This window comes from Arvicola amphibius, chromosome 17 (genome assembly GCF_903992535.2).
Source record: "Arvicola amphibius chromosome 17, mArvAmp1.2, whole genome shotgun sequence".
In the NCBI taxonomy this organism is placed as follows: Eukaryota; Metazoa; Chordata; class Mammalia; order Rodentia; family Cricetidae; genus Arvicola; species Arvicola amphibius.
Genome location: NC_052063.2, coordinates 36,762,209 through 36,776,836, shown reverse-complemented (window position 1 = coordinate 36,776,836; position 14,628 = coordinate 36,762,209). Strand labels below are relative to the sequence as shown.

General features: G+C 36.3%; 1 protein-coding gene across 3 annotated transcripts in view; it reads right to left on the bottom strand.

Moving 5' to 3' along the window:
- The window catches only part of Usp15 (ubiquitin specific peptidase 15), a 93,901-nt gene that overhangs the window by 47,127 nt on the left and 32,146 nt on the right, over positions 1 to 14,628 (bottom strand). For 2 of the 3 annotated variants that reach the window (XM_038314670.1, XM_038314671.1), the window contains exon 6: positions 10,509 to 10,570. In XM_038314670.1, the coding sequence (XP_038170598.1) occupies positions 10,509 to 10,570 (62 nt within the window). Of the gene's footprint in view, positions 1 to 10,508; positions 10,571 to 12,533; positions 13,031 to 14,628 lie in introns of those variants that run through there. The other variant, XM_038314673.1, reaches the window with a different exon arrangement.

The following is a 14,628-nucleotide window of genomic DNA, read 5'->3' as shown; positions in this document are numbered from 1 at the left end:
CTAGCTGGGATGTGAAAGCCATGCAGTCCTAGCTCAGTTACAGTAGATTCTAAGTGATGGACGTGCTTCTAAAAACTAATCTCCTCCACATGGGTGCTAATACACAGTGATTTGGTCAACAGGCAGGACAATCTAATCAACAAAATTACTTAATTTGCATTTATTCTTTATATACAGACATACATGCTACATGAAATAAATGCTAGACAATCAAATTTCTGAAATATAAGAAAAATTCAACTTCAAATTCAAAAATCCTAGTAAAAACACCTTTGTTTGTGAAGAAAGTTGCTTTTGCTACTGAACACTGCACATTGATGGGGGTCCTTGAGTTAGGTGCCTTCCCAAAAGGAGCCTCTTCACAGGGAAGCATTCTACTGTACTAAGCTAGAATGGAAAATACAGTCAGCTAAGTTGTAGGAGCACATACAGTGGAGGACACAGTTTATAGCTTGAATGCTGCTAATATAATACCTAGTACTTTCAAACACTAGTAGAAAGAACTCTTTGCCTTTTGATAATTGAGGTTCTTTTGTTTGTTTTTGAAATAGGGTCACAATATGGTCCCTCCGCCAGGCTGGCCTCAAGCTCAGAGGTCCACCTGTTTCTCTTCCTGAGTTCTGGGTTGAAGGTGCACACCACTATGCTGGCCATTGTAAGAGCTTTTAAGTATGGGAAAACAATCTAACGGGATTAGAATTTGAGTTGCAGCAATAAAATGGATATATTGATTTTTCAAAACTTCATTCAGCATATTTCAGAAATCCCTTCTATTTTATTTTCAGTCAAAAGTATGGAAATAAAGATAAACTTCATTTAATAAAGCAGAGATATATGTTTACATATACATTTCCTGCCTGTCCAAAGCTTTTCTTATTGAGGAGTAACTGGACTTACAGGTTATACTAAAAAAGGAATAAAATATCATGGAACATATTTGTATTTGTACTTGGGAGCAATTTCTATGAAGTTCACTAATCAAGTGATTACTATATGTTCCGTTTTCAGTGTATCCAACAGTGTGAGACGATACAGTTCCTGGACTCCCAACAGGTTTGCAATCAGGTGGGGAGAAATGCCATAAGCAAAACAGATGTAAAGTATTAAGGGCTTAACAATTTTTAATATAAAATTCTGTGATGTGTGACATGAAGCAACTTGAAAAAGTGATATACGGTTAGAGGTATATGTAGGAACTAAGTAGAAAGAATAGTACACTACATGCAGTTGTATTGATTGCAGAAACAATTGTGTTCGGGAGTCAACAGTCAAGTGACCCTGGCTGGAAAGAGGTACACAGTGATGACGGGACAAGGGACGGCAGGATGGCGTGTTTGACAGTAAGTAGCCTTTGGTGTCCTACGAAGAAATCAGAATTTTACCCAACTGATGGAACATAATACAAATTTAATAAGGAGCAGCAACATCATCAGATTTATATTCCAGTAAGATTACTTACTGGGGGAGAGAAATACAGTAATGAATAGAATATCGATTAGGGAACTATCTAGACAACAAAGGGGGAATTCGATAAAGGGTGAAATTAAGAAAGTAGAGTGAGCCAAGCAGTGGTGGCGCACGCCTTTAATCCCAGCACTCGGGAGGCAGAGGCAGGAGGATGTCTGTAAATTTGAGACCAGCCTGGTCTACAAGAGCTAGTTCCAGGTCAGGCTCCAAAGCTACAGAGAAACCCTGTGTCAAAAAACAAAACAAACAAAAAAACGAAAAGAAAAGAAAGTAGAGTGAACAGGGCACGGAACGCATTTGTATCAAGACCCTTTCAAGGCATCTAATCTATGAGGTTAAAATTATTTTCATAATACCGAAACCTTATTAAAATGTCATTTGGTAGCTTTTGCTGGATGGATATTCAAAGTCAATGGCAAGTCAAACTACTGGCCCAAACGCATGAATGGAAAAGCAGTAGCCGCAGCACAATCTAAGAGTGAACAATTTCAGTAAGAACTTTTATTAAATCTTGACTCTGAAAAACACTTCTATATTTATTTTTAATGCAGTATAGGTGTGTGGATGTGTGCATGAGACTGCAGGTGCCTATAGAAGCAGAAGGCAGAGGTGTCGAATCTCTTGAAACTGGAGTTACAAGCAGCTGGGGGAAGACTTCAGTGGGCGCTGGGAACCAAACTTGGTACCTGGAAGCACAATGCGCTCCAGTCTGCCACCTCTCTCCAGCCTATTACACTTCCTTTCAATACTGTCTAGGAAACGGAAGCCTGCATAAGCTACATGCTAATGGGAACACACATCTGAACGGCAAGCTTAACTTCACTCAGCACCTTCCTGTGTCGTATGACCTGTAGTTCCAGAGCCGTGAGCACCTGGAGACGTCACAACCAGGTCAAAGTCTGACAACTGAGGACTGGACTGACAGTGGCAAAATCTCAGCTTTCAAGCCATAGTCTGAATTTCGACTTTCCCACCGCGCTAAGTTCAAACTTTCCTCATAAAATTCATTTTTTAAAATGTGAGTTTGCAAGAAAGTTGCATTATGAAACACACCAGTGTTCTGAAGGTCTGAAGAACTTAGTGACTGTTTTCAAGTGACCATTACAGATTTTAGTGTAAGGCTATAGTCACTGATATACTTCAGATTCCCATTTTATAATCACTCTTTTGATACATATGCCCCGTGTCAAGTTTTGATTCATCTGAAAGTTCCATCTACTACATGTCTACACATAGTTGGAATTCTTCCATGCACTTCGTCCAGTGGATCTAGTAAACTACATGCAGAACTGCAGGAGTTTAGCTGTCTCTACTTAACCAGATTTTCTCACTGAGTACATTAAGCACACTTCAGGGCAGGCGCCATGCCCAGCAGTAGATGACCAACAGAAAATGAATGTAATGGTATTTTGTAGACTTTTTTTTTTTTTTTGTCTCATTTTGTTCTGTTTTAACATTTTTTCTGTCTTGTTGATCTTTTGCTTGTATATTACGGTTTCCACTTTAACTGCTTTTGTGGTCTTATGTTTGCCTGGCAAAAGTGTTTTAATGCTACTTTCTGAATGTCTTCATTTTTAAAAGTTAACTTTTTAAACATGTTACTGATTAAAATATAATTGTTCAATATTGTTACTCTTAAATATTTTACATATTAATGTATTATGATACACTGATAAAATCCACACACAAAAAAAGTTCTTTGAGCCAGGCAGTGTTGAGGCCAGCCTGGTCTACAGTGCAAGTTCTAGGACAGCCAGGGCTCCTCAAAGGGAGGGGGTGAAAAGAAATCCTTTAGGTGGCTAGAGTCTCGGAAGACTAGTACAGTGCTTAGGAAACACCATTTTTGATTTTTCAAAATGGATGGTACCTCTGAGATGTGCTAGTTAGATGAGAAAAGTGAGTGAGGAATTGGGAAACCTGAATGGCATCTGGTAAAACCAATACAGAAAATGCATGATATTCAGGAAGAACAGGAATTTAGATGAAGCTAGAAATCTTAATACAGATGGCTATTAATATCGGCTTGTGTTAAGGAAAGTTGACATTCCCATAGCACCTGTGAACTGTTTCCTGACTTTGGGTGTCTACTATGGACGATAGAAGATTACTAGTGCACTTTAAGACATAAGCATAGCAGCTGCACAGACTCAGTGAAGTCAGGGAGAACCTCATACATTACATGTGAATAATTCTCCCAGAGAAATAAGAAGTTGATTAAATTGTGAATGGTACTAAGGACAGTTTTTGGGAAAAAGGTAGATGTCTAGAGGGCAGGCAGGGGGTGATGGTAGTGCATCAAAACAAGAAACAAAATATGAAAAACTCAAAAAGGCATAGGAAAATATTGATGGCTTGTTTCTTAATGTGGTGAATTTTCTTATGTTCATGAGAAAATGACATCAGAAAGGAAACAAATTAGCGCCTACTATATGCATAAGAGAGAGGAATTAACAGAAGAAACAGCAATGAAAAGTCTAGGGTGCGATGATACAAAAACACAGGTAAATATTTTCCTTAAATACCAAGGAAATTAGAACAAGAGTGATGGATGTAGGCTACGGATAAAGAATTACTGATAAGTGAATACAGTTCCTGGTTTCTGAACCATATTTCACACAGCTCATTCTAGCTAAAATTTAGAGTTAATGCCACATTATTTATAAGTCAACTAGTTCACTGAGGGTGAGCAGTGACACTTCGTTCTCTCTTCATTTTCTAGTGGCTGTCTACGGAAGAGGAAGGAAATGACTGAAGCACTACATATTGACTGACTAGAGAGCAAGCTATTTACCGCGCTAAAAAATAGTTGTGATCAGGGCAGGCTAGGTGCAATATAAGGCAGTATATTTCTCTCTTTGAAAAATCAAAAAGGTAAGATGTCAGTTTGGCTGAAGTGGTTTAAATAAACCTTATTCAACATTCCAACATTTGTAGTGTCTGAATTTTATGTTTAATGTGATGTTTCAATTAAATGTATGCAATTTAGTACAACTGAAAGTCTTCCTTCAAAATGAAAATATAGTTTCTAAACTTGTTAAATAAACTATTTAATATATACTAAAATCTAACACCAAAATAATTGAGCAGTTAAAAGGTAGCTAAGTTTGACAAAGCAAAACAGCCATCTTAACTTTATAAAATCTAATGACAAAGTTAGCAAAACTAAAACAAGACCAACCATAAACTATATTTCTATCAATTATTCTAAAACAAGTTCTTAAAGGAAATCTTGCAACTCTTAAAATACTAAATACTTTTACTTTGTGATTGCTCCTATTCAAAAACATTTCTGCTGTGTGTCTTGTACCAGCCAAGATAATTTACTATACAAATCCATAGCTCTCATCATGCTCACACTCTGGCTTCTTTTATGAAATTATATCCACAACATTTTTGGTTTGGTTGTCTCCTTACCTTACACACTAGAAGTCTGAGCAAAAGCTATCCCACAGCTGATTTTTTATGAAAATTATATGAAGAATAAGGAAAGTGCAATGAACCTCAAGATCTCAATACAAATTGTTAAAATAAAATGGATACACTGTGTGGTAAGTTTCCTAATGGGTCCTTAATTTTAACCTAGTTAAGTCTATGCACTAGTTTTTTTTTTTTATCTATTTATTCTTCTGGCTATACAATGGGTTTCTTCTCTAATAATCTTCAAAGAAGATCTTGATACAGTTGGTATAGAAAAACAAATACCAGTCACCTACATGCTTAATATATATTCTCCAAAGAGTGACAGACAATTTTATAACTCAGAATGTTTCTTCTTTTCTAGCAGAACTCTGTAAAAATATCATAACACTGGATTAAGTTTATGCTTTATAGTTTTAGCTGTCAATTTAGATTTCTGTTAGTCAGAGCATCCCAAAGAGTAGTTAAGTGCAAGAGTAAGAATCACTGGCATGGAATGATGGCTCAGCAGTTACCAGCACCTGCTAGTCTACAGGACACAGGCTCCTACTAACACCCACATCAGGGCTCACTACCATGCCTTACTTCCATGCCAAGGGGATCCAATGTCCTCTTCTGACCTCTGCAGGCACCAGGCAAACATGTAATGCATACATGAACAAGCAAGCAAATCAGTCACAAAAAGAATTATTGGCATGACTATCTTCAGTCACACAAGCTTTAACTGGTTAATGATAAATTCCTGTTATTTACTTGTCCATAGAAACACAGAACTATCAATGGCTTTGAACCTCTTTCTACTATCTTCTCACATGTCCTTTTATCAGCATTATTAAGTAATAATGGAAATTAATGAATTAAATTCAAATGTTATCTTCACAAGAAGGAATTTTTATTATCCCAGAAAACCAATTTAGTTTTCTTGTTATATAAGTGCAATTACTTCAAAATGCTTTAAATTATTACACCTAAATGAAGCAACAGAGAAAAAGATACAATAGTTCAATACAGTCAAAAATCTAGGGCGCTCACATTTCAGAGCGACAGCTCAGGAATAAAGCACTAACTTCCATTTCTTTCCCTCCCTCCTTTCTTTCTTCATTTTTGTTAAGTAAGCGTTAACTTACTGATGGAATTTTCTCTTCTTTTAGGAACCCCAAGGCTTCCACAATTATTTTACCTTAAAATTTCTTATGTTAAGGTAACATAGACTTAGCTATCCATGCATTTCCAATCATTTAGATCAATTAGGATCAGTCCCTAACACTCTTGCCTTTGCAAAGCAGACAAAAGTACCAATTTTTCTTTTAAAAGAGAATAAAACTTTCTAAAGGTATAACTGGAAAATACTGTTTTGTGAAGTGTAAGAAATTGGATACTCAAAACTGGATTATACATGCAATAAAGCAACTAATAAGCATAGAATATTATACATATATAATATATATGCATATATATATGTATGTATGTATGTGTGCGCACGTGGACACATCAAAACATCAAACTGTATGGTGATATTTAGTAGGAAATTAATTAAAATAGCTTTTTAGTGGTTTGGTTTTTTTTCCTTTTTTGGTTTTTAGAGACAGGGTTTCTCTGTGTAACACTCCCGAGTTGTCCTGGAACTCAGTTTGTAGACCAGGCTGGCCTCGATTTCACTGAGATTCACCTGCTTTTGCCTTCCAAGTGCTGGGACTAAAGGCATGTATCACTACTACCTGGCTTTTGAGTGGCTTCTAACAGATTTTAGGTTGCTTTCCATGTTAATTAAAATATATTTAGATGTTTTAAGTAAAATTATATTTACTTATTAATATTTATAGTATTTAACATTTCTTCAAGTGGCCCCTAAAATTTAAGGTTTAACATAAATGTTAATGGTTTCAATATGATCAAAATGGGCCTGATAAAACTTGACGGCAGTCAAATCTGTATTGCATTCATGATTGATGTGTGCAGGCTCTGTTTACTGGGGGTCGTGCAAACCCTGGGCAGGTAGTCACAGACAGCATGAACGAAAGCGGAACAAGCCTTGCAGGACACTTCTGTTCCACTTCCTGCCTCCTGGTTCCTTTTTTGAGTTCCTCCTCAAGCTGCTTTTGGTCTCAGTGTTTTATCAGACCAATAAAAACCCTAAGACATCCCTAAAAAACCCCAAACAAAACCTGTAAAACCAAAGCAAAGCAAACCTGACTGCTCATATGTATTATAAACTAAACTTGCACACTGTTGTATGAGTTTGTTGAGAGCAATCTTTAGGAATAATGACACCCCCTTGTCTCAGATAGAATGTCTGTTTCAAGTGTCCTCCAAAACTCCCTATCATGGGTGAGGCTGGCCCTCTGCCTCTGTAACCATGAAAAGGGAGAAAGGCAAACAGCTAAAGGGAGTGAAAACATTTCCAACAGGGGTTACGATTGCAATCTCTGGCAAAGATGCCTGTGGTGAAAATGAGAACCTGGAAGCTCATGCAGAGATGCCCTGTCTGCAAATCTCTCTATAGCGAACTCCAGTAGACTGCTTCATAACAGTTGGTTTCCCTACTCATTTCTGCTGGGTGTCATTGTGTCCAATTTGATGTTACTTACCTGCTATTTGTTCTTTTACTCTTGCCCACTACGGGTCTCATAAATGCATTCATTCTGCACTCAAAGTATTATATGGCAGATTATTCTCCAGAGAACACATCCAGATGTTTGAACAACCTAACTGCCAGGTGGTAGGTAACACACTACTATGGGTCACATCCTAAGCTGGACATGTCTTTCTCAGCTCACTCATTTGCCTTTTTGTTTCTGCTAGTGTGACATCAGGGGTCTTTTACTTAGCATTGCACTAATTCTCAGTAGTCTACCAAATAAATTCATGCATCCTTATTCACATTTATGTTGTTTAATTTTCTACACAGTTCAGTACTAATATAAACCAGAGTTCACAGATGTATGGCTCATAAAATAAATACAAGCTTTTCGCTTCCATCTAAATAAAACTCTGCCTCAATACGATCATATCTCTGTGCTAACAACGCTAAGGCAGTGTGCCACATCAGCAGAGCCTCAGATCCCACGCCCCACAACACTGAAGGTCTCGATCAGTTATCCTCCTGAGAAAAGATCACTGGCCCCTGGCAGGAAAAAAGACCTACTGCCAACTGGCTCAGTTTTCACAGCTTCCAGCAGTTTGCTGATCTAGACTTTTTTTTTTTTTTTTTTTTTTGAGATTATCATGTAATTACAACATCTTCCCCTTCTCTTTCCTCACTTCAAACCCTCTCTTTTCCTTTAAATTTACAGCCCCATCTTTCATTAATTGTTACTATATTTGTATATACATACATTCCATATGTCACTTAGATGTATGTTTTCAGGCCAGATTATTTGGCACTAAACAACCATTTGGTTTGCTCTTCCCATCTAGATTTTCAAGTAGATTATTTGATCATTAGTGTTAAGGTCCTTTTGGATTATGTGTCAATCGTGAATTTATCTATCTTCTGTCTTAATTGAATGGTGCTTAAATTTCACAATGGACAACAATGTTTACTGCTACTGATTTTTGCTACATAGGCTTTCTTAAACTAGGAGAATTTTCTTTTATCATTAGCTTTCTAGGAATCTTTTTATACTCAAGTGAAAACATCAAATGTTTTATATTCTAGTAAATCATTGTGACAACAGAGATACATTATCGTGTATTTCTGTTTTAGATTAAATGATACTTAACCTTCTTTGCTAGTACCCTTACTAACCAGGTAGGTCCTCTAGCTGTACTTCATCCAACTCCAGGACTACACTTTCATTCGCCAATATTTAATACAACAGTATGGTGTATTAGGCATTGAGAAATTGTTTTTTAATCTGACATAATAGCAGTATTTCAGCTATCTAAACAAATTAAAATGGGGAAAACAGATTTGGACTGAAAATAGACTTGGTCTATAGCATATAGTCCTAACTTCAGGGAGCTGAGACAGAGTGTTGCCAGAGCTCCGAGTCCAAGGTCGTCTAGGCAACAGGCAACACCTTGTTGTAGTTTTTTTTTTTAAGACTTATTTATTTATTTATTTATTTATTTATTTATTTATTTATTTATTTATTTATTTATTTATTATGTGTGCAACATTCTGCCTCCATGCCAGAAGAGGTCGCCAGATCTCATTACAGATGGTTGTGAGCCACCATGCGGTTGCTGGGAATTGAACTCAGGACCTTTGGAAGAGCAGGTGGTGCTCTTAACCACTGAGCCATCTCTCCAGCCCCTTGTTGTTGTTTTTTAATAACAAAAGGAGGAATGGAAAGAGGAGAGAGCCAGGTGAAGCCATCAATTCTATACAGAAAAGGTTTCTCAAACTTTAGAACTCGTGATATTTGAGTATGTAACTCAGTCAATTTTACTATTTCAAAAACTGTTTCAAGATTCAGCAAATATATAGCAATCTAAACGTAAGTGAGAAAAACAAAAACAGTGGTTTTGATTAAACACTAAAGTGAATATTCTCAAAAAGTCCATAATTTCCAAATCTCTACCTGTTAAGAAATCCATGATTCAATTCACACGCTTTGACTTTTTTCAATAAAAAGTTTGGTTTTACTCAAAATTCTACCCTTATATCCAACTAAGCAGGGCATTGAGCAATACACACCTTTACATAATTAATATATTTAGGCAACAACTCATAAAAAATCAGAACAATAACAACACCAATAAACACTGCACGTAAGATGAACACTGCACATTCTTACTGAAGGTGTATTTCCTTAGGAAGAAAATCTGTAATCAAGTGGCAAGGCTGTTTGTTTTTACAAATTTGCTATGTCTGCACCTAATATATTAGTAATTTAATTTCAAATCATTATTTTTGAAATTTTTCAAAATTCAGATCTACAATCCCTCAGAGTACCTGAAATTCTGAGTTACAGAAAATTAAATTTTCCTCGAACTTATCTGGCATCAAGGAAATGTGAGTAGATATGAAGCTACCCGTAGTTCTCATTTATCTCACTTAGCACAGTACTTGCAGAACGAACCTGGTGTGATATAAAGGGTCTCTGTAGGCTACAGAAATAGAACAACTATAGACTCATGTATCACTTCTCAGAGATTTGAAGCTTATGTGTTGTAATATAAATAGGTTTAAGTATTTTTCATAATACAGTATAGATCTTACAATTTTGAAAAGATTCTCAACTCTCCTTCATTTACCATCAAAAGCAACTCATACTCCAGACACTGTCTACTTAGACACTGAAATACTAAGACGTCTGTACAATGGAGACACAACTCGCACTCAGGCTGTCTCACAAAAGAAGCATTTCCCTAACAGGTGTACTTCAACACCACAAAAATACTTCAAAAGAACAAAGCAAAATACTTAAGGATCTGACTATATTATACACAACATTTATTACACTATGATTTATTCTCAAAGTGATTTTACCTTGAAGGTTTTAAATTTGTACCATATTAATCTAAGTGTAAACTTAGAAAAGGTCTCCAAGAACACAGTATAAAAGATAAGGGATATATGCATTGCGACATTCAGTCAGGCTTTGCTCTCATTTTGGACTTAAGTGTCTGAATCCACGTTTCAACATCATGCAACAAACCCCAAGAGAAGCACTTACTTAGGAGCAGAAGGACCCCTTGGCCACGTTCCATCTTCATTTTTTTGTTCTATCACTAACACCTGCAAACACGACACAATAAAGGGTGTTTGTGCACAGCTATGAAGTCAGACAGTTTTAGGAGATAAGCTGATAAGGAACTAAAGTAACTGATTATTTAAGGATGCAACAGACAAAATGGTCTGAAATAAAAGCCAGTGTTGATAGGAAAGAAGAAAAAAAAAAGGAAAAAAAATCAGTTTCTGTAACTTCAAGAAAGTGTAAGTAAGTCAAATAATAGACCGGTCATAAGTTGTTTATGTGTTTAACATGATGCTTTTAAATTGTAAACACAGGACACAGATGTTCTCTTTATCAGTGGCTCTATCATGATTTAATTATTATGCAAATATTATTGATAAACAGTAGCAAAATCCCAAACTATAGATGACTTATAATTTGAAGTTAGTATTCATTTACATTATTTCTGTAAATTCTGAAATCTTTATTAGAAATAGTTTTTGTTACATTTATGTATTTCTTTATAGTATGTATGACTGCCTATGTGTGTAGGCACCCATGCTCTATGGGCATACATGTGCCTTGATCACACATGGAGATGCGAGAACAATTTGTGGAAGTCATTTCTTTTCTTCCAGCGTGCATGGGCCTCAGTCAGACTTAGCAACAAGTGCCTTTACCCACTGATCCATCTTGCCAGTCTTAAATTATGAAAACTTTTAGGACATAACTGATAGTCACACTGCTAAGAATCCATAATCAAATTACAGTAACTGAAGTACCCTGTTGCAACTTGTCTCAAAATGACAAAAATCATCTAGGTCAATAAAAGACCCATGACAAGATAAAGCTATACTTTTTTAAAAAAGATTTATTTATTATGTATACAGTGTTCTGCCTGCATATCAGAAACTATACTTTTTTTTTTTATTTTCTCAAAACATCCCTAACACCTTTCCTTTTTATGTTCCAGGTTAATAAAGAGGCCTTTTCTTCTATTTTTTTTGTTAGGGATGAATCATGTAAAGAAGAAAATCTTAATTTACAAATACTTATTAACTTGTGATATTATTAAGGAGAAATTAAAAATCAAAATTTTCATGGTATCTACAGTGCAAGAGAACATGAACTGAAATACAGTACACTGCAAATGACTGGCTGCAATTCTGCATGCTGTCCTGCATCCTCACAGCAACTCTCCGTGGAGGACTACGTGTTTCCAGACCATTTATAAATTGGCTTTTGACCATAATCACAAAGAATGAAATAGATAAAATATAATGGATAAAATATAAATTGTGAAATGTAATTAACATTAAAATACTCATTAAAAAATTCACGTAACTTGTTGAGACAGCATTCATGTTGAATAAATACTAAAGTTGCCTTTGACTAATGGATTTCATACACTCAATGTGTGTTGCACCAAGCACCTACCATCCTGACCCCTTTGATGTTCTCCTTACCTACCAGTTTATCCATTATCTCAATTTTCTAATTATCATTTTAATAGGATGTATATATTTTCAAAGATTTATTAAGTAGAATTTATTGAGTGATTCTTAGCTTAAAAGATTTTCTTTACTACAACTTGCAACTATAGAGACATACATAAACCATATCCACATATTCATAAATATTAGGGACTTCTGGAGAAATTTTAAAACAAGAAATTTCAGCTATAAAAATTCCCAAAGTTATGCATTATCATTTAGCGATAACATTTTAATATTTAATAGCATTTTTACTTAAAATTACACATTTTATAGCTACACATAGTATTAATAAACCACAAGAATAAAATTCACTCCTTTATTTAAATAATTTTCTTTATTCAGATCATTTTCTAAATAATTTTTTGCTTATTGTTAAAATTTAAGAAAAATTCCAAATTTAAATTATACACACATCAAAGGGAGACAGGAAAAAATATACCAGTATGGGGAGGTAAATGCTTTTGTACTGTATTTCTCTCTTAAATTTTTAATCTGTTTATTTTTGAGTAATATACAGTTTTGTGTATGTACTGGGAAATGCACACAAGTCCAGGAACCTACAGAGGCCAGGCAAGGCACTGAACCCTCTGGAACTGGAGGTACAGGTGATTGCAAGTCACCCACACAGTTGCTGAGAACCAAACTCAGGTCCTCTTCAAGAGCAGCACACACTGAGCACTGAGCCATCTCCCCAATTCCATGCTCGTTTCTAATTAGGGTGCTTTAACACACAGTGAAGGTGGAGAGGGCAGGATAGTGTTTCCAATTAGGGTGCTTTAACACACAGTAAAGGTGGAGAGGGCAGGATAGTGTTTCCAATTAGGGTGCTTTAACACACAGTAAAGGTGGAGAGGGCAGGATAGTGTTTCTTGGGCTTGGGAGATGGCTCAGTAGCCAAGAGTGCCTGCTGTGCGTGCTTGGTATGCACACACAAAAGCTGACCGTGGTACACATGTCTATAACCCAGCACTGGGTGGGGTGGGCTGTGGGAACTTGAAACAGCGAGCTTTGGGTTCAGTGAGAGTCCTATCAAAGAAAGAAGGTATATTAATAGGGAAGCTGACACTGATACTCGCCTCTGGTCTCTGTACACACAGAACACGCACAGTTTTCTTTATTTGAAAATCTTAATTTATATTCTTTGAAACATACCTCCTCCCAAATGAACAAGTAAGTCCTCACAAATATTTAATCTTATTAAACTAGCTTAATTTTGTCACCCAAGTCTTATCTTCAATTGGACAAAGTGTATCATCAAGAATATCAAATTCTTTAACTATAATTTATAAGACTACATTTTCTCTATGTGCGGGGAAAATAATGTCCATTTCATAAGGCCCCTAAAATACTGACTGAATTAACTCTACACAATTTCCAATTACGTTCCTACTGCAAGTACCAATAGAGGGTAATCAGGGCAGAGGTTCGTGTCCAGTGGAAGATGAAGGGAACTCATTAGCTGTGAAGGAGATTATGTCTTATACGATCTTCAACCAGGCAATTCTCCTACTGTGAATAATGAATTTCAGTTTCACTTAAGAATGGCTAAAATAAGTTTGAAAATCATTAATTAAATGGCTAATGTCACCATTTCTTTCTTTCTTTAAAAGATTTTAATGAAGGGCTGGAGAGATGGCTCAGTGGTTAAGAGCACTGGTTGCTCTTCCAGGGGTCCTGAGTTCAATTCCCAGAAACCACATGGTGGCTCACAACCATCTGTAATAAGATCTGGTGCCCTCTTCTGGTGTGCGGGCACACATGGAGGCAGAATGTTGTATACATAATAAATAAGTAAATAAATAAAAAATTTTAAAAAAGATTTTAATGAATGTGTACAGGTGAGCGTGTGTGTGGGCATAAGCCTGTGCAGCCAAGGTCAGCCTCAGGTATCATTGAGTCACTATAGTGAGTCACCTGCTCTCTGAGGACGGGGGTCTCACTGGAACCTAGGTTTGCCCATTACATGAGGCTGCTTCAACTAGGAACCCCAGGGTTTTCTTGTCTCCATCGCTAGCATAGCAAGCACTCAGCACAATGGACTAGTTCCCCAGCTGGGGATCAAACTCAGGTCCTTAGGCTTGCGTAGTAAGACTTGGAACACCCGACTAGTTCCCTAGCTAACCAAACTGTCTTTGATAGTCTAGTATAATACATGATATATAGCAAATATTTACTAACAATTCATCTCAGTTTCTCTGAGTTTTTAAAATAACTATATGATTGATATTAATAGTAATTTTCAAATAAACTGACAGAAAAAAGTTATCTACACATGGAATCACCAGTCACTGTATTAGGTACTAGTAATTAAAACGACAGACTCTAATTAAAATAGGAACTGTAGACTTAGTATATTTTTAAAAGATACCAATAAATCAACACAGGTGATGGAGGACTCCCATTGGCTAATAAAGAAACTGCCTGGCCCCCGTCTGCTCCTCACTACACACAGGAAGTAGGGAGAAATTCTTCCTGATGCAGGTAAGTGGGTACTGATGAAATAAGGACAGGTGAAGAGCTGTGTCTGGGGCTGAAACTTGGAGGATAAATTGATGCAACCTGATGGTTAAAATAATTTTTTACGGGATCGATGCAGGGAAATGGGAAGAATGGTACACCAGGCA